This window comes from Nannobrachium achirus (genome assembly GCF_963921795.1).
Source record: "Nannobrachium achirus genome assembly, chromosome: 2".
NCBI classification, from domain to species: Eukaryota; Metazoa; Chordata; class Actinopteri; order Myctophiformes; family Myctophidae; genus Nannobrachium; species Nannobrachium achirus.
Window position 1 is genome coordinate 42,953,080 of NC_137811.1, and position 22,764 is coordinate 42,975,843.

Below are 22,764 nucleotides of genomic sequence, written 5' to 3' on the forward strand. Positions count from 1 at the left end.
TGATAACTGTGAGCAGCACCATAGAATTTTACTTGTATTAACTGAGAGAGTAGATGTAAGAGTAGCCGCAAATTGCAACACTAGATTTTATTTTAATCGGATGAATCTAGGGTTGCAATACCTCCCATAGGCAGCCAATGCATCAAAACAGTTTTTTTTGCTATCTGATTGTATTAAACGGCATCAAACTCACCAATATTGGGGCTGTATGGAAAGCTTGGAGTATCCTCTTTCTATCTGCAAAGTGTTTGTTTCATAAAAATCCACCGTAGACATGTTAGGAGCTACTTTCTATCAAGAAATTAGCTTCAGGTGATTATTTTTTTTTCTAAGTGCTGGAGTTTGGAAGCGCTTGTGTGAAGTCACTTAGCGGTCCTGTGTACCACCTGGTTCTAAATGTCACATAATGCAGGAGGCAGCGGGACGCTGCGTAAATAGAAGACGAGCGCTTCCGAAGTTCAACACTTAAAAATAAACCATGTCTGCTCGGATTTCTTGACAGAAAATAAATCATAACAATTCTACGGTGGCTTTTTCTGAAACAAACACTTTGCAGATAGCAAGAGTAAATTCCAAGCTTTCCATAGAGCCACAATATTGGTGAGTTTGAAGTCGTTTAATACAATCAGATAGCAAAAAACCGTTTTGATGCATTGGATCCCTATGGGAGGTATTGCAACCCTAGATTCATCAGAGTATAAAAAAATCTAGTGTTGCAATTTGCGGCTAATGTAAGAGTACAGCATCTTGCAATGGGCCTGCCTGGTGTACAAGATACACTACACCCCTTTTAGACTGCAGCTTTAAGACACTAGAGGCAGAGAGCCACAGATCACGTTCAACCCATAGGTTCAACCCAGTCAGCTCAAACAAAGGGTTCTTCTGCCACCAAAATGTGGAACGCCTTCCTTACCAAAGACCTAAAAGGAGTGTAACAACAAACCTAGCTCAGCCTAGCTGACCCTTCTATTGTAAATATCTATATATCTATATCTATATCTATTTTTATATATATATATATATATATATATATATATATATATATATATATTTGGACTTTAGTACTGCATAGTAGTAGTAGGCTACTGTGTTATATCCGTCTGTCATTCAATGTTATATGAGATGCTTAAGTGGTTTCCTGTGTAAATAAGCCAAGTGCTTTCTAGGATCTCCTTTTAGTTGACCTTGTACCAGTGAACTGTACCGTCATGAAACTACCCTTTTCTATGCAAACTTCTAATAAAGTCTTCAATCAAACTGGAAGCAGTGGTGGGAAAAGTACTCACGTTTATTACTTATTTAGTAAACTTAATGTAGAAGTACTCTGTTTAACAGACTTTTAAAAAGTCCAGAATTAAACATTTAATTGAGAAAAAGTATTGGTACAAAATGTACTACTCATTATGCAGAATGTCCCATTTCACACATTTTAAAATGTGTAAAATGTCTAAACTAACATATTTTGAAAATAGCAGATCTACAAGCTCACAATGTGTAGCATCGCCAGCTTGCAGATGGGCCATTTTCAAATGGACGAAATGTAGGGCTGGTTAAAGTTGTGTTTCTAAAAAATCTAAACCCAAATCTTAAATTTTCAAATAAATTATTATAGTATAGTATTGGATTAAAAGTAAGTAAAACGTACTGAAAATTGGGAATACTCAGGTAAAATACAAATACCTCAAGATTTTATTGAAGTAAATGTACTTACTTTACACCACAGGCAATCATGCAGTCATCCATTTATGTATGTTAGTAGGCCTATGTGTATGTACTGGTATGTTAGTATGTGTATGTACCGGTATGTGCACAGTAAAGTCTATATTCTAGAAAGTAAGTGACACAATAAAGACTTGGAAAATTATATAAGGGTCACTGCTCTTTTGTTAAACAATTTAATTTTAAAACCTGGTTTAAATATTGAATAGCCAACACCAAACAAAACTTATTTCAACCTCACTCTAGGGAAAAGAAAAGAATGAGTATAATTGTAGTAATAATCCTTCACTACAAGACCACAGTCAGTTTGACACCTGAAAGGTCCCATGTCCTGCCACCCTCCACCAACACCACGTTGTGCTCTTGTAGGCTGTGTCCCTCCTGAAGACCACTGCTTCCTTCCATTTAGTTTTTAATACAGACGAACTCTGGGAAAGATTAATTTCTTGGGTTTTCAGATCATGGTCTTCAGAACCACTGCGTTCAGTTGAGGACGACCGAATGTAGCACCAACAGGTTTAGGTGATTTGTATGTACACTTACATTTGTTTGTACATTTAGTTTCTTAAACACTTAAATTATCAAATTAGAAACTGGTATAGCCTTTTTTTCTTTAACAACAAACCAGAACTATGAATCCCTTTAATAATAATAATACAAAAAAGATATGCTAGAAACATACCAGACAAGAATTGAATACAGGATTATATGAGAATAAAACAATGCAACGGATTGTTTAAACTTCTTTTAATCCTGTCCATAACTATGTCTGTAAAGTGTACGATTTATATTCTGCAGGTCAAAGTTTGAAACGGGTACGCCAATTGTTAAACATTTTCAAACATTACACTTTCAAAACAATTTCTTACTTTACTCAGAACATGGCATACTCTTATAGATGTATAGATTTCTCTGCATACCGTATCTTTTCCCCCTGTCCATTTGGAAAGTAAAATGTAAAGTTACTGAGTTACTTCCATTATTATAAATAGGACTAGCAGCATCCATGGAGCCTAATACGGTACTGAATCAAGTTTACCAGACATCCTTAAGCTCTTTGTCATTGACCCCTTTCCCTTTTAAGGCCACCTCCAAGGAACCCCCTTAGTAATAAATTAGTTCACATTAATGCTTGCCTTTTCTGCCACATAAAATCGTAAGATTCACTAACAGCACCACACAAGCTTCAAAATACTGGAAAAAGAAATACAGAAAATGACCCTTTATAAATTGTGGATCATATGGATTTAAAGGAGTAGGTCACAATAAAAATGACTTTTATTTTCTATCAATTACACACCCCCGATGAAGCCTTAAACTCATGGAGAACCATGTCATCGGTTAGTCACCTACCAGAGACTCCGCTGGTCATCAAAATATTGGCTCAGGTCAGGAATGCGACAAAAACAAAGAATGTCCATGAATTCAAGGCTTCAAGTATTGGATTTGCGTAATTGATTATTTTGGGTGAACTACTCCTTTTAGGCTGGAAAAAAACAACTTCCTATACTATACATACAAGTAGTTGTATGTAAATAATGACACTCAGCCTATGAAAAATGTAACACTTCAACAATCAATCACCGCAAGCAACATTTTAATTTAAAGCAGTTCTGGGAGATTTGCCAATCAAACAGAACCAAAGTCAGGTACTATGAGCTGTTGGACACATTCCTTAAATTTTAACAAGATTTCAAATTGAAACAAATTCCCCTTAAATCTCATCATACTTATAACAGTATGAGTCAATTAATTGTACTTTAACAAACTGAAAACTTGCCTCACAAAAGTGACATCAACATTTGTCTGAAATCCCATGACACCGTCCCTGCAAAACAAACAAAACAAAAACAAATTGTGACGATCAAACTGCTTAGCAGTCGTTACAATTTGACATACATCATTGTACAGTATTCATTTATTATCAATCCTGGTTGCTTGGTGTCAACACAATAGCTTTACTTGTATTCATTACCAACTTACCTACCAACCTAATTACTCATTACCAACTGTCCTTGCAGGCAACTAATTCGTTCCCATGACTGTATGTGGCATTGTGTCAGTCTTACTCTTTTTTTTGTTTTAATCATAGCTAGATAATTCATTTCTAACATAAAAGCCATCTGGATGTGGCATTGTTACTGTATACAAACAAAACAATCATTTAACTCCATCTAATACAGTCGGAATGAAACTCAGCTTTTAACCCATTAAAAGACACTGCTGCCCCCTAGTGGAATGGTATTTTGCAGAGTAGCACTCTGCCATGGAGAAACTGTCAATGCATGTTACAGTAGGTAATGTGTGTGTGTGTGTGTGTGTGTGTGTGTGTGTGTGTGTGTGTGTGTGTGTGTGTGTGTGTGTGTGTGTGTGTGTGTGTGTGTGTGTGTGTGTGTGTGTGTGTGTGTGAGTGAAGAAAAAAGAAAATCAAATTGCTGTTATACAGATACTTTTCAAGCAGATTGGTTAATTGGTTCTTAACTTATTTTGTTTCAACTTTATAGAATGTGTATCTCATAATAATTATAATAATGGTGGTCTAAGAGCAGCAACAACTCTACTATATCTGAATTGTCGCTGAAGTAGCGGGAACGCCGCCGTCACCCCCCGCAATGTTGTGGCCCTCGGCTTGGTACCCTAGACATAATTCGGCCCTTGGGGTAAACTAATTGGGGAACCCTGACATACTGCAATCATTAATAAGCAGGTCACCAAAGACAGGGAGCTTACTTTACAAAGGATGGTACTGTTTTTATAAACCCTTCCATTAAGAACTTTTTCTAGTAAAGTTGAAAGCTGAGATTAAACTATTATAGAAACCAATTATAAATGAAACCTTAAAAAGGCGCTGGTGTCGCCGCAGGGCGCTGGAGAAGCTGAAGCTCTTCTCACAGACCGTGCAGGTGTAGGGCTTCTCCCCTGTGTGGATTCTCTGGTGCTCAGTCATGTGGACCTGCTGGGTGAAGCTTTTCCCACAGGTAGGACACTGGTAGGGACGCTCTCCTGAGTGGATCCTCAGGTGTTTCGCCAGATCCGAGGCCTTATGACAGTCTCTGTCACACACTGGACAGCAGTGCTTTGATTTGCCTTGGTTGCCTTCCTGGCTCTCCGGGCGGCCATTTTGGTCTGAGGAAAGTGGAAAGATGGTAAAGATGTGTTATGATGGATGACAAATACTACTACTGATAGTTTAAACATGTGATCATCACTCCTAGTCCTAATTTGCTGCCACTTACTGATTATACCAGGCTTATCCCCGGTGTGCACTCTTTGGTGGACGACCATATCTTGTTTCTGCTTGAATCTCTTGCCACAGATTGGACAGCGGTGCGGTCTCTCCCCCGAGTGTTTTGCCTGAATGTGGCGCTCCACATGGTAAGCTCTAGTGAATGATTGCCCACAAGCTGAACAATGGTGAGGACGTTTCATCTTGCAGTTCTCCTGCTTCGAATCACCTTCTGCGGATGAACAAGGATTCTCAGTGCCAGAAACAACCCCCCCTCCTGTAAGACACAAACTCACGTTGTTAATAAGACGCATATCAAGACAGACTTTTTTTATGAGCAAAAACTAACCAATATGAATGACAGGTTTCTGGCAGGCTCCACCCAAAATCTTAACAGTACTAATATGAATGTTTTTTTTTGTTTGTTTTTTGATAAATCCTAATTTGCTGCCACTTACCAATTCTAACAGGTTTCCAGTTCTCTTCCTCACCATCCGAATTAATCAAATAGCTGACCTCAACCTCCTCATTCTCCGTTTTGATATCCTCATCCAAAACGGAACCTTTGCCACTGTTGCATTCCTGGCTCTCCAGGCAGACATCTTTCTCTAAGGAAGGTGGCAAGATGGTAAAGTGTTATGAATGATGGATGACAAATACTACTACTGATAGTTTCAATTTGTGATCACCACTCCTAGTCCTAATTTGCGTACACTTACCGGTTATAACAAGCTTCCAGCTCTCTTCCTCACCATCTGAATTAATCAAACCACTGACATCACACTCCTCATTCTCCGTTTTGACATCCACATCCAAAACGGAACCTTTGCCATTGTTGCTTTCCTGGCTCTCCAGGCAGCCATTTTGGTCTAAGGAAGGCAGTTGAATCATAGACAGTGACTCTGCTTCCCTTTTGTGGATTGTTTGGTGCTTTCTCAAAGCTTTCTGGTTGTCGAATCTGTCCTTACACACGTCACAGCGGTACCGTCCAGTATGGGTCATCATCACATGTCCCTGCAGGCTGGATTTAGTGGTGAAACCACGGCCACAGATCTCACACACATGCTGCGGCCCACTCTGGTGGAGGAGATTGTGCTTCTCCAGTTCCTCCACGTTCTCCGTTTTGATGTCCTCCTCCAAAACGGAACCTTTGCCATTGTTGCCTTCCTGGCTCTCCTGGTAGACATTTTGGTCTAAGGAAGGTGGCAAGACGGTAAAGAAGTGTTATGATGGATTACAAATAATACTAATGATAGTATGAATATGTGATCATCACTGCTAGTCCTAGGTTGCTGCCACTTATAACATGATTCCAGTTCTCTACCAGGTGATTAATCAAACAGCAAACTTTTTTCTCTGAGTCACATGGTTACCAAATTTGGGTGCTGAGGTGAAGGACTCAGAGGTGTTGAATTGTCCATCTGCATCCTGAAAAACAAAAACAAAATAGGATGAATGCACTATTAGTTCATGAAATGAATTTTACTAGAGGTTTAAGCCGCCCTCAAACCTACACTGAACTGCCGATCCCGTCATGAATGACGCATCGGCAAATATATACATTCACCAACACATTTTTGGATTGTTTATACATCACGTTCTGTAAATAAATGTAAACCTTAAAGTGCAAACACTTTGCTAGAGGTTGATGCTGTGTTGTTTCCTTGCCGTGTTGCAAATTCAAATGTTCATGAGATATCTTGCTATATGGATTAGAAATTGATCATCTCTTAACAAACACACATAAACAAACGCAAACAAAGCAGACTCTTTTTCTAATTAATTACCTATGGATACCCCTAATTATATTGGTACTACAGCCAAATGTGTTGGTATGTGATTGTGACAACACTAATTTGTGTAAAAAGAGCAGAGTAATTATTGCAAGCTCGAACAGATGTGGAACTAAAGACAAAATTACTAGCCTGGGTGCCGGCCTGTTCACTCCGTTCCGCGATTTGTTTTGTCTCTTTGCATCACAGTCTTCAAATCATAGACATAGAAAGGTAGACGCCTCCTTCGGCTCTGGGGCATGTGCATCGGGGGACCAAGGGAATCGCTTCCACGTGCGTCACACAAAGGGAAGTTGCTAGGCCAATCAGAGGCAATGAATGCACTGTCTGGTGGGGGCGGGTCTTTACGTACGCAGCCTGTAAGAACAGCTGAGCCGCGCGACGTTGGAACTGGCTCTGTTGAATTGAATTTTAGTCCTTGGACAAGCCCTGGAAAAGTCGTGCTGTGATTTGCCAGTAGTCACTTGACTGGCAGCGTTCCCTTGGTTTTTCCAGGAAGTCCGGACTTCATTCAACTGTTGCACATCGCTCCATTGAACTGCAGAGGAGAACAAGGCATCTAGCTTTTTATATCTGTGCTGGAAATGATTCAGTTGACTTGTATTTCAGGAAGCAAGTTGTGACGTAGGCGTCGTCGTTGCTGATTGGATGTTGTTCAAATGAATCAGAGTGGGTTATCGTAGCAAGTTATCGGAAGCCACAGATGTGTGTGAATCCCACCTCCCCTTGGAGATAGGAGGCTTTCAAGACTGTGATGCAGAGAGACAAAACAAATCACGGAACAGAGCGAACAGGCTGGCACCCAGGCTACAAAATTACCCAATCTCAAGCTATTTAGTCACTCAAGCAATTTTGTCACAATTTTGTCAGACAAATATTATATATGGCAAAAATGTGGAAATTCACCTGGTCCAGTCCAACTGATGGTGGTTGAATCAAAGGGAGTGACTCTGCTTCCCTTTTGTGGATTGTCTGGTGCTTTCTGATAGCTTTCTGGTTGTCAAATCTGTCCTTACACACATCACACTGGTACCGTCCAGTATGGGTCATCACCACATGTACCTGCAGGCTGGATATATTGGTGAAACCACAGTCACAGATCTCACACACATGCTGGAGCCCACTCTGGTGGAGGAGATTGTGCTGCTCCAGTTCCTCAGGTGTGGATAAATATTCGTCACACTGGACACAACGATTGGGTGTTTCCTTTAAAAAGATGAAGATGCCACATTGTTTAGACACCTGACACCACCTTTCTGTAAAAGCAACTGTATAAACATACAATAAGAGACAATGAAAAGTCAGATCCTTTGTCGCTGATGTCTAGACAAATATCTGTAAACTCTACAGTAATGGCAACAAAGAAACCATCTTCCCCATGTTTCAGTTTCAGTGATGAAGAGCACAAGGACAGACTGATAAATAATGTCTCACCTTTCTAGTGTTGTCTTCAGGATTCAACATATCTCCAGTATGTGTAAGCATGTGTCTATTCAACCTGCCCGGACGATCAAAACTCTTTGGGCATAAAGGGCAAGGGTGGGTTCCTGGCTGTCCTGTGTGCTTTCTGAAATGATCTTTGAAAGTCGACGATGAGGTGAAAAACTTGTAACACAGTGGGCACGTGTGGAGGTTTGCGTCACCCTCTCCTGCATGTGTACACATGTGTCTCTTCAGCCTGCTCGGATGATCGAAGGTCTTCGGGCATAGAGGGCAAGGGCAGCGTCCAGGCTGTCCTTGGTGCCGACTCAAATGCTCTTTCAAGTATGACGATGAGGTGAAAACCTTGTCACACAGTGAGCAGGAGTGTCGGTTTTCATTTGTGTGAGATTTTTGGTGATCTCTCAGCCCTGTCTTTGTAGCATAGTGTTTGGGACATACAGGGCAGAGGTGGGGTTTTTCTCCTGTGTGCGTCCTTTCATGTTCTAATAAAAGATGTCTTCGCGTGAAGCCTCTACTGCATACAGAGCATGAGTAAGCTTTCTCGCCGGTGTGCATTCTTTGGTGAATGGCCAATTGTTTTTCCAGATTGAATTGCTTGCCACAGAATGGACAGCTGTGCGGTCCCTCCACTACGTGTGTTTCACGAATGTGGCGGTTCAAACGGTAAGCTCTGGTATATGATTTATCACAAAATGAACAATGGTGAGGAGCTTTCATTTTGCAGTTTTCCTGCTTCAAATCGCCTTCTACTGATGGACAAGGATTCTCAGTGTCAGAAACAATCCCGCCTCCTGTAAGAAACAAACTTGTGTTGTTATTAATAATCCACTGTTTCTTACAATGAGCTAAATGTTATCAATGCGGAGGAGAGGTTTCGGGCAGACACAGCTCTAATGAAGCAATAATGAATATTTTTTGGACTTAGTAGTTCTTCACCTTCATCAATAAGTTGTTGACCGTCTTCCATACTCTCATCTGTATCTTCCTCCTCTCTGAATGTGTCTTCATGAGCCGTTTCTCCTTCCTCCATTTTCTCAACTGGGTTTCTCTGATGACAGAACAAGGACCTCCGGCTCGGACGGTTCTGCTCTGCAGTTGATTTATCAGCACTGGGCTTCATGAAAAATAGGAGAGAATGGAATACCAGATCATTTCACACTTCTGGCCTAAAAAAAATACATGACCATGATCGTGAATTCATATCTGGGCTGGGCTCAAATTAGGAAAATTGGGCCGATTCGGTGTCTGAATTCATCCCTCCCGAGTCCCAATAATCACAAGGCCGGATGGAATCGATTACCTTACAGTAGGTTAGGGGTTTACAGATCCAATCCTTAAACCTCCAAATGTACTTGATGTTTAGGATTTAAAAGATTTCTTTGAGTGGAAGAGACATTGCATTTTGTTCAAACAGATCACACAAATCCACAAGTGTTGGCATTTGGAAGCGCTTGCTTTCAATAACGCAGCGTCCTGCTGGCTCCTGGCATTATGTGCAATTTTGAAACAGGTGGTATGCATGCAGCAGGACCATTGAGTGATTTCCAACAAGAGCTTCTTAACTCCAACACTCCAGTGTCATCACCTGCATGGAATTTATTGATAGAAAGTAGCTCATAACATGCCTAGGTGAATTTATATGAAACAAACACTTTGCAGATAGAGAGGATAATCCAAGCTTTCCATACAGCTGCAATGTTGGTGAGTTTAACATTGTTTAATACTATCAGATCACCAGACTTTTCTGTATGGGCTGTCAAGGGTTGATATTGCAACTCTATTCCAGGTATTAAAAATAGGATCTAAGAGTTGCTTGCGGCTATGGCTAGCCCACAGGTTTTGAAGCATTTTCTAGCAAATAAGTCTTCCATTTCAAATGTTCAAGGCCTAGTTTACATTAATTCATACCATGTTCCAAAACAAGCTTTTTTATACATTGAGGTGCCCACTGACTGGTGCCCACTTAGCCATGGATAACAAGACTGTCATCTCACTTATGACCATAATATGATAATAGCCTATGAACCCTAACCCAACATGTATCATCAGGGCTAGTAGTGTCCACTCTTCTGGCTAACCTTGGATCACAATTCATGTATCAGGGCTTCCACCTTCCATCTTGCCAATATTTGGAGTTAATGTCAAGCTAACAACAATACTACACAACCCAAACCTAGCTTCTACACTAGTAGGAAAGACAGCTATGCTAATTTACAATGAGAATGTGCTCAGCACACGCTCAGGTTGACTCAACCCAACAGGGTACGTAACTGTCATATCATGACAGTTTTGGGTCCACATCAACCTGGTGTTAAGCAGTTTAGACTACTTGCCAAGTACGTCTACAAAAATGTTCAGATTGTAAGAAAAAGTGCTTACTGAATGCTCACGGATGTCACAATATGGTACGCTTAAGCAGAATTACCCGTATCATCCTTATTGTTTAATAACAAGCATATTATTAATCAGATCGGTGGACATGTTCTGGGAATTTTCTCTACGCGACCCCATCGGTTGGGAGTTGTACTGCACTCTGATAGATTGAAATCCTTTTAGAAAATACGACCGATCGTATTAAAAGCTTCTTATTAAACATAACTTAGGATAATTGTAATTTTGCTTGAGCGCATCATATTGTGACATCTGTGAGCCTTTAGTAAGCACTTTATTTTTGAAACATGGACGTTTCTGTAGACGTACATGGCAAATTGGCTAAACTGCTCCACACTAGGTTAAACCTCATCCATGACACGTTTCGCATGGCTATGCTATTTTGTTTGAGCTCGTCGTGACGTGCTTGAGCGAGCAACAAGGCGTGCGATTGTTCACTCCGTCCAGCCTCGAACTCAACTGTTCAACATGAAAATGGTAAACATATGATGTTTTACAAACTATTTATATATTTGCATTTTATTTGAGTCGAAACTCACCCATCATCCAACTGCATATTCTTCTTCTGTTTCCGGAAATTATAGCTGGCGTCTGGCGAACAGTTGTTCTTCTTATAACTCTATGGTACTGCCTCCCACTGTTGGGGTCAAGGTACTGCCCATGCGTATGCACTGGGCACACCAGTGGTTCTCAAAAGTGAGGTCCATCCAGCTTATACACCAGACCTTAATGGAAACAAGCCCTGATCTTATTTGGGTTATCCTTTTAGCATTATTTTGTATAAATTGTGCCGCCGTGCCAACTTTTAATAAAGTATTCAATCAATCAATCAAAAAAAGTGACTTAAATGAAGGTAAACATATGCTACATCAAAAATGCAGAGATACATTGTAGTAGGCCTACCTACAAACTATAGGACCACAGGTAAACCAAGAACCAATAATCAGTCTACTCTACACTGAAAATATAGGATAACAGCCAAGATCTACATTTTTAACATTGTGATAAAGAAAGACAAGATTAAGTAACACAAACATGATTGAGAACAAATCCATGCATCGTCGTCACATGCAGGCCGGCCACATGGATTTTAATATCAACAAATTGAGCCATGTTGTTACCATGTGGATCTGGTGTTTTTAGTTCAACCAAGTTCTGGATTACTCCACATTAAAGAGACTGCAATGAGGAGGAAAATAAAGTGATATACTGATTCACCACAACCCTTAAAATAAATACTCAGCAGACCTAATAGTTTAGTTAAACTATCAACTTTTTTGACAAACACCAAAGCCATAAAATGTGCATCATTTTATTAAATAAAATGTTGCATTTATATAAATGATAAATGGTGCATTTATATAGTTACTTTTTTATTCAAAGCGCTTTAATACATAGATTGCACATTACATTCACCCATTCACACACACACACACATTTCATAAACCTGCTCATCACATTCAGTATTAGGAGACTATTGTTTTTTCTTCACTACGTGACCACAGTCATATTTGCCTCTGACCACAGTTAGTTTGACACCTGGAAGGTCCTGTGTCCTGCCACCCTCCACCAGCACCACGTTGTGCTCCTGTAGGTTGTGTCCCTCCCCAGGAATGAAGACCTTCCTGTTAGACAGGCCAACTGGAGCACATTTCCAATTTGCTGAGTTTGGTTTCTTGGGTTCCGGATTGGATGGTCTGGCACTTCTGGCAGATGGCAGAAAGGCTGAGCAGTCTGTGAGCCAAAACAAAAAGAACAATTCATCAACAAAATAAAAATTGCCTATAAATGCCATGGCCAAAATAGGGATGCCAAGTTTAAAGTGGTTAAGTTCTGTCATGTGAGGAGGCCTTTTATGTCACACAAATTGGAAGACTTTAAAATAAAAATAAATAAATAAGCCATTTTATAAATGGTTGTTATGAAGTTGTCTCTTTCCAACTAAACTACAATATACAACTTAAACTGATGATATCTGCTGCAAGAATTGTTCTGCAATGTGGAACTAATATGTCAATTAATGAGAATATGAACAAATTTGAAAATCAATAGTGATTGAATTTGAGTGACACACATCTTTCAAAAAGCTATTGAATTTATAGCAGAGTTTGTTCCTTGAATTATGCCAATCACCACAGAGAGATAATCATCAACATCTTAAAACTTGCCGTGTGAACGTGAAGTCAACTTTGGTCTAAAAGAAAGACTCCTCAAAGACATCGTCCCTGCAAAACAGAAATGAGTTCAGACTTTGTAGCATCCGTTAAATAACTATTATATTATACATGTCATCTTACGCACATTGTCATCATGAATTATCAATGCTGATTGCTTGCATATACAATCTTAGCTTGATGTTTGAATCTAATTGCGGAAAGCCTGGTGACGCAAGGTTATTCGATCCTGGTTGCTTGTCAACAGAATTAAATAGCTTAACTTCTTTGAAGCTCATTACCATGCTTATCATGGTTAGATAATTCATTTCTAACATGTAATGACATCTGGGTATGACCTATACAAACAACCCATACAGTTAACTCCATCTATTACACAAGAATTCAAGACAAAGTTTGCAACTTCAACAGGATGTAGTTCAATATTTAGCCTATTGAAAGGCAATGCTGCCCCCTAGTGGAAAGGTATTTTGAAGAGTGTAGCACTCTGCCATGGAGGAATAGAAAAGGTATAATAGTATAATAGCAAGTATAATAGTATAATAGTATTATAGTGTGTGTGTGTGTGTGTGTGTGTGTGTGTGTGTGTGTGTGTGTGTGTGTGTGTGTGTGTGTGTGTGTGTGTGTGTGTGTTACAGTACAGCAACCATTAATAACATATCATGTCACTAAAGACAGGGACAGTCTACTTCATTGACTCCTGAACATAGAGATTATTTGGTCCCCAAAAGTGTGTGCAGCAATTTGTGTTATAGCTAAAAGTATGCATGTACTAGAAATCTTAATGTAAGGTTTTATATAAGCAGTTGAAAACTGAAATCCATTATAAAACCAATCATAATTAAAAGCATTACTAGGAGCTGGTGTCGCCGCAGGGAACTGGAAAAGCTGAAGCTCTTCTGACAGCCAACGCAGGTGTAAGGCTTCTCCCCTGTGTGGATTCTCTGGTGCTCAGTCATGTGGACCTGCTGGGTGAAGCTTTTCCCACAGGTAGGACACGTGTAGGGACGCTCTCCTGAGTGGATCCTCAGGTGTTCCGCCAGCTTAGAGGCCTTCTGACAGTCCTTTCCGCACTCTGGACAGCTGTGCTTTGGTTTGCCACTGTTGACTTCCTGGCTCTCCGAGCAGCCATTTTGCTCTGATGAAGGTGGCAAGACGGTAAAAGAAAGTGTTATGATGGAATGACAAATACTACTACTGATAGTTTGACTATGTGATCATCACTCCTCCTAGTCCTAATCTGCTGCCCCTTACCGATTATACCAGGATACCAGCTCTCTTCCTCGCCATCTGAATGAATCGAACCGCTGACCTCACACTCCTCGTTCTCCGTTTTGACATCCTCACCGATTATAACAGGCTTCCAGCTCTCTTCCTCACCATCTGAATGAATCAAACCACTGACAGAACACTCCTCGTTCTCCGTTTTGATATCCTCATCCAAAACGGAACCCTGTTCCCTGTTCGAGTCACCATGGTTAACACATTTGGGTGCTGACGTGAAGGACTCAGAGGTGTTGTATTGACCATCTTCATCCTGAAAAAGAATGATAATAATAATACATATATATGGGCATAGTGGTCAGATCTTTGACTCTGGACAACTGGATCAGTATCTGTCAGTCCTTGGCCCTTTTACAGTATGACTGATTTGTTCGCGGCAGCAGGCACATGCCATCACAACACGACACATTGATATTAGACAACACACTCCATATTAGCAGCATTGGGAACTCATTATACAGGGGTTGACAATAAGGTTTCAGAGGCACTTGCCCGTCTGGCAAGTACAGGTCATGTTCTACTTGCCGAAGGTCAGGCCCACTTGCCGAAAAGTAAATCGTCCATTATAAAATGATTTTAATTACCGCTCAATTTAAAACTTATCCCCCATTTCTACTTTCTGGGGCTGTGCGATAGAAAAATGTACCTAAAAACTTCCAAATCCAAATACCTACATAGCTATGAATGAATATGTCTATGGTTTCACACTTGTTATTTTACATTTTTTATTGTAGCAACTGTAAAAACAGCACATTATAGGTAAACAGTGCTCTTATTTTACATTCCACAGACCGGAAGACAGAGCGCACTGGCCATATTCAGGTGTTACTGTTTAGACAGATATCTCGTGTTGTGTTTATAGACGGTTGCGTCTCCTCTCAAATGAGCACTTGCCCGGTGGGGCAACCTGAAAGCAAACTTCACCCGCCCGAAAGTTTAATTTACCTGCTGGAGGCAGGTGGGCAAACCTTAGTGTCAATGCCTGTTTATATGGTTATGGCTGAGTCAGAGTGACGTCCTGGCGTATTATCCAATTTTAACATAGGATAGAAGCTGATGATGGCACACCATGTCTTTCTGTAAACTACAATAATTTTATACTACACTATATTATTATACTACAATAGACCATGACGTTTGATCCTTTGTCTTTGTTTGGCAACAAAGAAACAATTTTCCCCATGTTTCAGTGTTTAAACCTGTGATGAAGAACCCAGGATTGACTGATGAATAATCCATGTCTCACCTCGCTGGTGTTGTCTTCAAGTCTCAATGTGTCTTCACCTCCTGTGTGTGCTATACACATGTGTTTCTTCAGCCAGCTTGGACGATTGAAGCTCATCCCGCAGAGAGGGCAGGGGTGAGACTTCTGTCCTGTGCTGTGCACAGAAGTGCGGTGATCCCTCAGCCCTGTCCTCGAAGCAAAGCGTTTGGGTCTCTGTGAGCCATGTCCATGTCTCAGCTGCTGGTGCGTCTTCAGACAGCCTCGCTGTGTAAAACTCACTCCACACTCAGCGCACGAGTAAGGTTTCTCCCCGGTGTGAACTCTTTGGTGGACGACCATATGATGTTTCTGCGTGAATTTCTTGCCACAGAATGGACAGCTGTGCGGTCTTTCCCCTGAGTGTGTTGTTGCCATGTGGCGCTCCATATTCGCACGTTTAGCGAATGCTTTACCGCAAACTGAACAATGGTGAGGACCTTTCATCTTGCAGTTTTCCTGCTTCAAATCACCTTCTGTTGATGGACAAGGATTTTCAGTGTCAGAAACAACCCCCCCTCCTGTAAGACACAAACTCACGTTGTTAATAAGACATGATGTCGTTCTTTTTTTAAATGAGCAAAAAGTAAACCAATATGGATTGGAAGGTTTTTGGCAGGCTCCATCCCAAATCTTAACAGTAGTAATATGAATGTTTCTTTTCCCAGATATTATTATTTTGATAAATCCTAAATTCTCTGCCACTTAATGGTTATAACAGGCATACAGCTCTCTTCCTCACCATATGAATTAATGGAACCGCTGACAGAGCCCTCCTCGTTCTCCAGTTTGATATCCTCATCCAAAACTGTAACCTTTACCCAGTTTGGGTCACTGTGGTTACCAGATTTGGGTACTGATGTGAAGGAATCAGAGGTGTTGAATTGACCATCTGCATCCTGAAAAAGAATAACAATAATAACTAGTAAGACGCCTCAGGGCGACATGCGACCTTGCCCTAAAGGGCGCAGTCGTGCCAATTCTTGGCCATCTGGCCAGTAATGTATATCGGACCAGTTACTCATATATGAGATCCATGTCCATTATGGAGATATGCTGTGAGAGCCCAAACATGCTTACTCAGCAGATGCCATCACGACACATTGATATTAGACAACATAATCCATATAAGCATTATTGGGAACTCCTTATGGTTATGGCTGAGTCAGAGTGACATCCTGGCCCTCCCATTAGCCAATTTTAACATAGGATAGAAGCTGATGTATTTCTGTAAAAGGCGACTACTATATATACATTATTTGTATACTAGATTAGTATATTATACTACAATAGACAATGTAACGTTTGATCCCTTGTCTTTGTTTGGCAACATAGAAACAATTTACCCCATGTTTCGGTGTTTAAAGTAAAAAAGTGAAAAACACGGGGTTGACTGATGAATGATCAATGTCTCACCTCGCTGGTGTTGTCTTCGGGTCTCAATGTGTCTTCACCTCCTGTGTGTTTACGCAAATGACCATTCAAAGACGACGATGATGAAGAGGTAAAAACTGTTTTTTCCCCCGTGTGAGATTTTCGGTGATCCCTCAGCCCTGTCCTCGAAGCAAAGCGTTTGGGACATGAAGGGCATTGGTAGGGTCTTTCCCCTGTGTGTGTCCTTTCATGTTCTAACAAATGCAGTCTCCGTATGAAGCCTCTCTGGCAAACAGAGCAGCGGAACGGTCTCTCTGAGCTATGTCTCAGCTTCTGGTGTGTCTTCAGACAGCCTAGCCGTGCATAACTCACTCCACACTCAGAGCACGAGTACGGTTTCTCCCCGGTGTGAACTCTTTGGTGGACGACCATGTGTTGCTTCTCCTTGAATCTCTTGCCACAGAATGGACAGCTGTGCGGTCTTTCCCCCGAGTGTGTTGTTGCCATGTGGCGCTCCATATTTGAACGTTTAGTGAATGCTTTACCGCAAACTGAACAATGGTGAGGACCTTTTGTCTTGCAGTTTTCCGGCTTCAAATCACCTTCTGCAGGTGGACAAGGATTCTCAATGTCAGAAACAACCCCACCGCCTGTAAGACACAAACCCACGTTGTTAATAAGGCACACATCGTTCCAAAATCTTAACAGTAGTAAGATGAAAGTTTCTTTTCCCAGATATTATTATTTTGATAAATCCAAATTTGCTGCCAGGCATACAGTTCTCTTCCTCACCATATGAATCAATGGAACCGCTGACAGAACACTCCTCGTTCTCCGTTTTGATATCCTCATCCAAAACTGTAACCTTTACCCAGTTTGGGTCACTGTGGTTACCAGATTTGGGTGCTGAGGTGGAGGAATCAGAGGTGTTGGATTGGCCATCAATATCCTGGGGAAAAGGAAAAAGAATAGATGCACCATTTAATCTATTTATCTATCGAAAGTACATACATGTGTGCGTGTGTGTGTGTGTGCGTGTGTGTATCACTCACACACACACACACACACACACACACACACACACACACACACACACACACACACACACACACACACACACACACACACACACACACACACACACACACACACACACACACACACACACTGCAAGCTCGAATAGAGCTCCTGCGCTATTGAGTCAATCGTGCATTTGTCAGACAAATAGTATTTAGGTACAAATACAGCAGCAAGAGCATACAGATACTTGCCTGGTCCTGTTCACTTGATGGCAGCGACCCATTCATAGAGAGTGACTCTGTGGTGAATCCTTCTCTTTTGTGGATTGTTTGGTGCTTTCCGAAAGCCTTCTTGTTGTTGAATGTTTCCTTGCACACATCACACTGGTACCGCAGTGACTCCGCTTTCCTTTTGTGGATGGTTTGGTGCTTTCTGAAAGCTTTCTGGTTGTCGAATCTGTCCTTACACACATTACAGCAGTACCGTCCAGTATGGGTCATCACCACATGTACCTGCAGGCTGGATATATTGGTGAAACCACTGTCACAGATCTCACACACATGCTGCAGCCCACTCTGGTGGAGGAGATTGTGCTGCTCCAGTTTCTCAGCGGTGGAGAAATATTTGTCACACTGGACACAACGATTGGGTGTTTCCTTTAAAAAGACAAAGATACCACATTGTCTTTCATTTGGACAACTTTCTGTAAAAGGCAACTACTGTATAAGTACACACTACTATAGACAATGACAAGTCTTGAAATGTCGCTGATGTCTATACAAATATCAGCAAACTCTACAGTAATGGCAACAAAGTGTTTATACCCATGATGAAGAGAACAAGGACGGACTGATGAATGATAAATGTCTCACCTCGCTAGTGTTTTCTTCAGGATTCAACGCATCTCCATCTCCTGTGTGTACTTTACTCATGTGTTTCTTCAGCAAGCCCGGACGATTGAAGCTCTTCCAGCACAGAGTGCAGGGGTGGGATCCCGGCTGTCCTTTGTGCCTTCTCAAGTGCTCGTTCAAAGATGTTAATGAGGCGTAAGCCTTGTCACACAGCGAGCAGGAGTGGAGGGTTTGCTCGTCTGTGTGAGATTTCCGGTGCTCCTTCAGCCCCGTCGTTGAAGCGAAGCGTTTGGGACACAAAGGACATTGGTAGGGTCTTTCTCCTGTGTGTGTTCTTTGGTGTTCTAACAAAGTCTGTCTCTTTACGAAGCCTCTCCCACACACAGAGCAGTGAAACGGTCTCTCTGAGCTATGTCTCAGCTGCTGGTGCGTCTTCAGGCTGCCTAGCTGTGTATAACTCACTCCACACTCAGCGCACGAGTAAGGTCTCTCCCCGGTGTGCACTCTTTGGTGGGCGACCAAAGCTTCTTTCTGTGTGAACCCCTTGCTACAGAATGGACAGTTGTATGGCTTGTCCCCCGAATGTGTTGCCATGTGGCGCTCCCTATTTGAACGTTTGGTGAATGCTTTACCGCAAACTGAACAATGGTGAGGACCTTTTGTTTTGCAGTTGTCCTGCTTCAAAAAGCCTTCTGCTGATGGACAAGGATTCTTAGTGTCAGAAACAATCTCGCCACCTGTAAGAAACAAACTCACGTTGTTAATAAGACAATTGTTAACCACTGCGGAAGCAAGGTTTTCGGCAGACAACGCTAAAAAACATAACAGCAATAATGAATATTTTTTGGACTTAATATTTCTTCACCTTCATCAATAAGTTGACTGTCTTCCGTACTCTCATCTGTATTTTCCTCCTCTCTGAATGTGTCTTCATGATCCGTTTCTCCTTCCTCCATTTTCTCAGCTGGGTTTCTCTGATGACAGAACAAGGGCTCTGCAGTTGATTTATCAGCACTAGGCTTCTTGACAACAGGAGAGAATGGAATAGGCATCATTTTACACTTCTGGCCTAAATGCATAACAATGATCTTGAATTCAAATCTATCTCAAGCTGGGCTTAAGATACAGTAAGAGTGGGCACCTAAACATTGTAGGCACCTCGATGTTAAATTGGCAATTTATTTTAAAATTAAGAATTTGGAAAACGGTGGGTCTTAATTATGTAAAGTATATGATTTGAAAATCACAGTACATCAATATCAGACCTAAATTTACCCTTCAACATTGGACATAATATTGTCCAATCAGAAAACAAACAGAAAAGGTCAACTCAATGGACTTTTGGGGTTAAATAACCATAACAATATAGTCTGGTTGCCAGTCAGTTTGGACACTTCCTATGTGAAAGCTCCACGGTCTGTACCTCTAGACAAGATACAGGCAGTGGTGGAAAAAGTATTTACATTGTGTACTTACTACAATACTACAATGCAGAAAATACTATAAGTCTGGAATTCAAAATGTACTTGAGTAAAAACGCAAAAGTAGTGGCATCAAAATATACGTGGCATCAAAATATACTTAAAGTAGCCTACCAAAAGTAAAAGTACAAACTATTTGAAAATAGCAGATCTACAAGCTCATAACACGTTGTTATGTATATGTTATATTATAATCATTTATATTTGCAGTAACTAGTGACTACAGTTTTCAAATAATTGTAGTGGAGTAAAAGTATAATATTTGCCACTGACATGGTGGCAGTGGAGTGGAGTATTGGAAATTGGAAATGCTCAAGTAAGGTACAAATACCTCAAAATTGTACTTAATTACAGTACTTAAGTAAATCTACTTAGTTACTTTACACCACTGGATACAGGTCCAGTGGGCAGCTCAATGTTAAATAGGCATTTGTTTCCAACATGTAATAACAATGAAGTATAATAATAAGGAAAATGTGGGGAATAATGTCAATGTAACCATTACAGAGGATAATTTCACAGCTGTTCTGGTATTGCACAGGTATTATTCGTATGGTAAAACGTGTTATAGCATAACACGATAACCTTAATAATATCTATGTAATATGTAAAAAACATGTAATATATATATAACAACAGAACACAATGAGACAACTCTGTAAGTGTAACCCCTCCAAATGTATATTATGTTCCCCATTTTCAACAGTTTTTATTATATTTTGACACTTGCTTTGGCAATGTAAACACAATGTTTTCTCATGCCAAAAAAGCTCCTTTGAATTGAATTCTAATATCACAGCCATTCGGGGCTGTAGCAGTTTGCAACAAATGATAGCTCTTATAAATGTATTTTTCAAGGATGTGTTCAAATGTTGAAATTATGTTTTGTTATTTGGTAAGAAAAAATAGCCTAATATCGAAGTGCCCACTGCCCACAGTGCAGGTGTCCATTCTTGGAGTTAATAATGTCAACGTAACAATAGTGACATTATGCATAAAGCATATTATACATCCCTGGCTCCGTCCTTCAGCTCCTTCTACAGCAGTAGTGAAAGGTAGCTATGCTAATGTAGCCTATATGAGAAATGTGCTCGGAGCTCGTTCAGGTTGACTCAACTCAACATGGTACTGTCTGTGTGTATGAGGTCTCGTGTAGAGGCTTGTCGTGAAGCCAGACGAAACATGATGTTTAAACAAATCATATAAATATATACATTGGAATTTAGTCTGTTCGAAACTCACCTCTCCAACTCTTCTTCTGTTTCCGCAAATTATATCTAGCAAACCGTTGGTGTACTGTACTGCCTTCTACTGTTGGGGTACACCACTAGTGGTGTGGTTTTCAAATAGAATACCACCAGTCCCGTTCGCGGAATGTGGGGAGCAGACAGCAGAGTCGTCTAATCAGAGAGTTCTGCCATTGCGGGGTCAGAAACAGCGCTGGTCACGTGGTTCATTGTCACTTTACCTTCCTAGTCTTCAATGCATTCTGTAAACTTCTGTTACAAAATTAAATCAATATGGACAAAGCAAAAATGTAGGTCTATGGAAAAATATTTAATTTTATTTTTTAAATAAAAACAGACATAGGCCTATCTTTTACAACAGGGGGTTCTCAAAGTGGGGTCCGGGGACCCCTAGGGGTCCTTGAGGGGGTTGCAGGGGGTCCCCAGCAAAACGATAGTTGTGAACCAAATGGACCCTTAGCCTACTCTGAGTGTACAAATTGAACCAAATGGAACCTTATGGGTCTGTAACTGATAATGTAGCGGTAGCCTACAATATAATTATACCAAATGGAACCTTATGGGTCAGTGTACAAATTATACCAAATGGTTTAATACATTTATACACTCTCAGTGTTATGGGGTTCCGATGGCCTAATGGGGTTTGTTGAAATGTTGTAAAAAGTTTGAGAACCAGTTTTACTATTACACTTTCTTTTACAAAATGCACTGTCTCTATGGTCGAACTTCTAATTAAATAAGAAAGAAAATTTGAATACAGTGAAAACCGCAGATTTACAGCACTTGATTGATTGATTGAAGACTTTATTAGAGTTTGCATAGGAAAGGGTACAACTCATATAACAGACAAATAAAACACAGTAAAAAAAAGAAAAAGAAAAAAAAACAATCGTAAAACACAATGCAAAATAAATGGTATTTACAATAGAAAGGTCGGGGTTAGGTAAGGATAGGCTTTGTTTTCTTTTACCAGTTTCGAGTAGCAGCCGCCTCTAAATGGCTGTTCAGTGCCGTTTTAAAGGAAGGTAGGGATTTACACTCTTTTTTTTTGCCAAATCTTGGTTGGACATTATCTGTGGAGCTGCCTCTGGTGTTGTAATTGCAAACAATAACGTCCTTGACGTTTTGGTATTTTGTCAGGTAAATGGGTATCTTAGTGGCGTAGCGTATCTTGTACACCAGGCCCATTGCAAAATGCTGTACTCTCAGGTGAACCACCCCATGCTTAGAAAGTGATTAGCGGTAAGGTGAGCCTGAGATGGAAGGTTAAGCTGAAGCCAAATTAGTTTGTTTGGGCTGTTTGGAGCCTTGTTTCTGAGGCCTTTGAGGCATGACATCACAACATCACTCCCCAACTCGTCTTTTTCTTCTTCTTCTACAAACACACAGAGGAGCCACAACCCCACTCTAGCTCCTCCTCCTCTATCCGACACACAGAGACACAGAGGAGGAGGAGGAGTCTTTAAATGACCCCCAGCACCAGAACCCAGCATATAGAGG

General features: G+C 40.8%; 3 protein-coding genes across 4 annotated transcripts in view; all 3 read right to left on the reverse strand.

Moving 5' to 3' along the window:
- Window positions 1–3,411: 3,411 nt before the first annotated feature.
- On the reverse strand, window positions 3,412–11,167 carry LOC308306334 (uncharacterized protein). The gene is made up of 10 exons (XM_080751279.1): window positions 11,112–11,167; window positions 9,118–9,295; window positions 8,173–8,972; window positions 7,645–7,944; window positions 6,319–6,373; window positions 5,665–6,138; window positions 5,404–5,553; window positions 4,956–5,222; window positions 4,556–4,845; window positions 3,412–3,547 (listed from the first exon to the last, which is right to left on the reverse strand). The coding sequence occupies exons 2-10, from the start codon at window positions 9,209–9,211 to the stop codon at window positions 3,515–3,517; spliced, it is 2,463 nt and encodes an 820-aa protein (XP_080607405.1). The 5' UTR covers window positions 9,212–9,295; window positions 11,112–11,167; the 3' UTR covers window positions 3,412–3,514.
- A 1,494-nt stretch (window positions 11,168–12,661) lies between these two features.
- On the reverse strand, window positions 12,662–21,407 carry LOC308306189 (uncharacterized protein). Of its 2 annotated transcripts, none has more exons than XM_080751091.1 (11): window positions 21,260–21,407; window positions 19,402–19,558; window positions 18,558–19,273; window positions 17,937–18,341; window positions 17,458–17,614; window positions 16,708–17,315; window positions 16,034–16,190; window positions 15,277–15,767; window positions 14,001–14,283; window positions 13,601–13,884; window positions 12,662–12,797 (listed from the first exon to the last, which is right to left on the reverse strand). In XM_080751091.1, the coding sequence occupies exons 2-11, from the start codon at window positions 19,490–19,492 to the stop codon at window positions 12,783–12,785; spliced, it is 3,207 nt and encodes a 1,068-aa protein (XP_080607217.1). In that variant the 5' UTR covers window positions 19,493–19,558; window positions 21,260–21,407; the 3' UTR covers window positions 12,662–12,782. The 2 variants fall into 2 exon arrangements, with proteins under 2 accessions (XP_080607217.1, XP_080607216.1); XM_080751090.1 differs by having other exon boundaries at window positions 15,277–15,812.
- Window positions 21,408–22,686: 1,279 nt separating this feature from the next.
- Window positions 22,687–22,764, reverse strand: part of LOC308298530 (NACHT, LRR and PYD domains-containing protein 3-like) — a gene marked incomplete at both ends in the record, with an annotated part of 8,261 nt that continues 8,183 nt past the window's right edge. The window contains one exon of the mRNA XM_080742154.1: window positions 22,687–22,764. This exon is cut by the window's right edge and continues 467 nt beyond it. Within this exon, the coding sequence (XP_080598280.1) occupies window positions 22,687–22,764 (78 nt within the window).

Coding starts and splice junctions, on each gene's coding strand:
- LOC308306334 (XM_080751279.1), bottom strand. CDS start 9,211: ATGGAGGAAGGAGAAACGGCTCATGAAGACACATTCAGAGAGGAGGAA. Junction 5,554..5,664: donor CTGGAAGCTTGTTATAACCG/GTAAGTGTACGC, acceptor CACCTTCCTTAG/AGAAAGATGTCTGCCTGGAG. Junction 4,846..4,955: donor GGATAAGCCTGGTATAATCA/GTAAGTGGCAGC, acceptor CACTTTCCTCAG/ACCAAAATGGCCGCCCGGAG.
- LOC308306189 (XM_080751090.1), bottom strand. CDS start 19,492: ATGGAGGAAGGAGAAACGGATCATGAAGACACATTCAGAGAGGAGGAA. Junction 14,284..15,276: donor TTGAAGACAACACCAGCGAG/GTGAGACATGGA, acceptor ATTCTTTTTCAG/GATGAAGATGGTCAATACAA. Junction 13,885..14,000: donor CTGGTATCCTGGTATAATCG/GTAAGGGGCAGC, acceptor CACCTTCATCAG/AGCAAAATGGCTGCTCGGAG.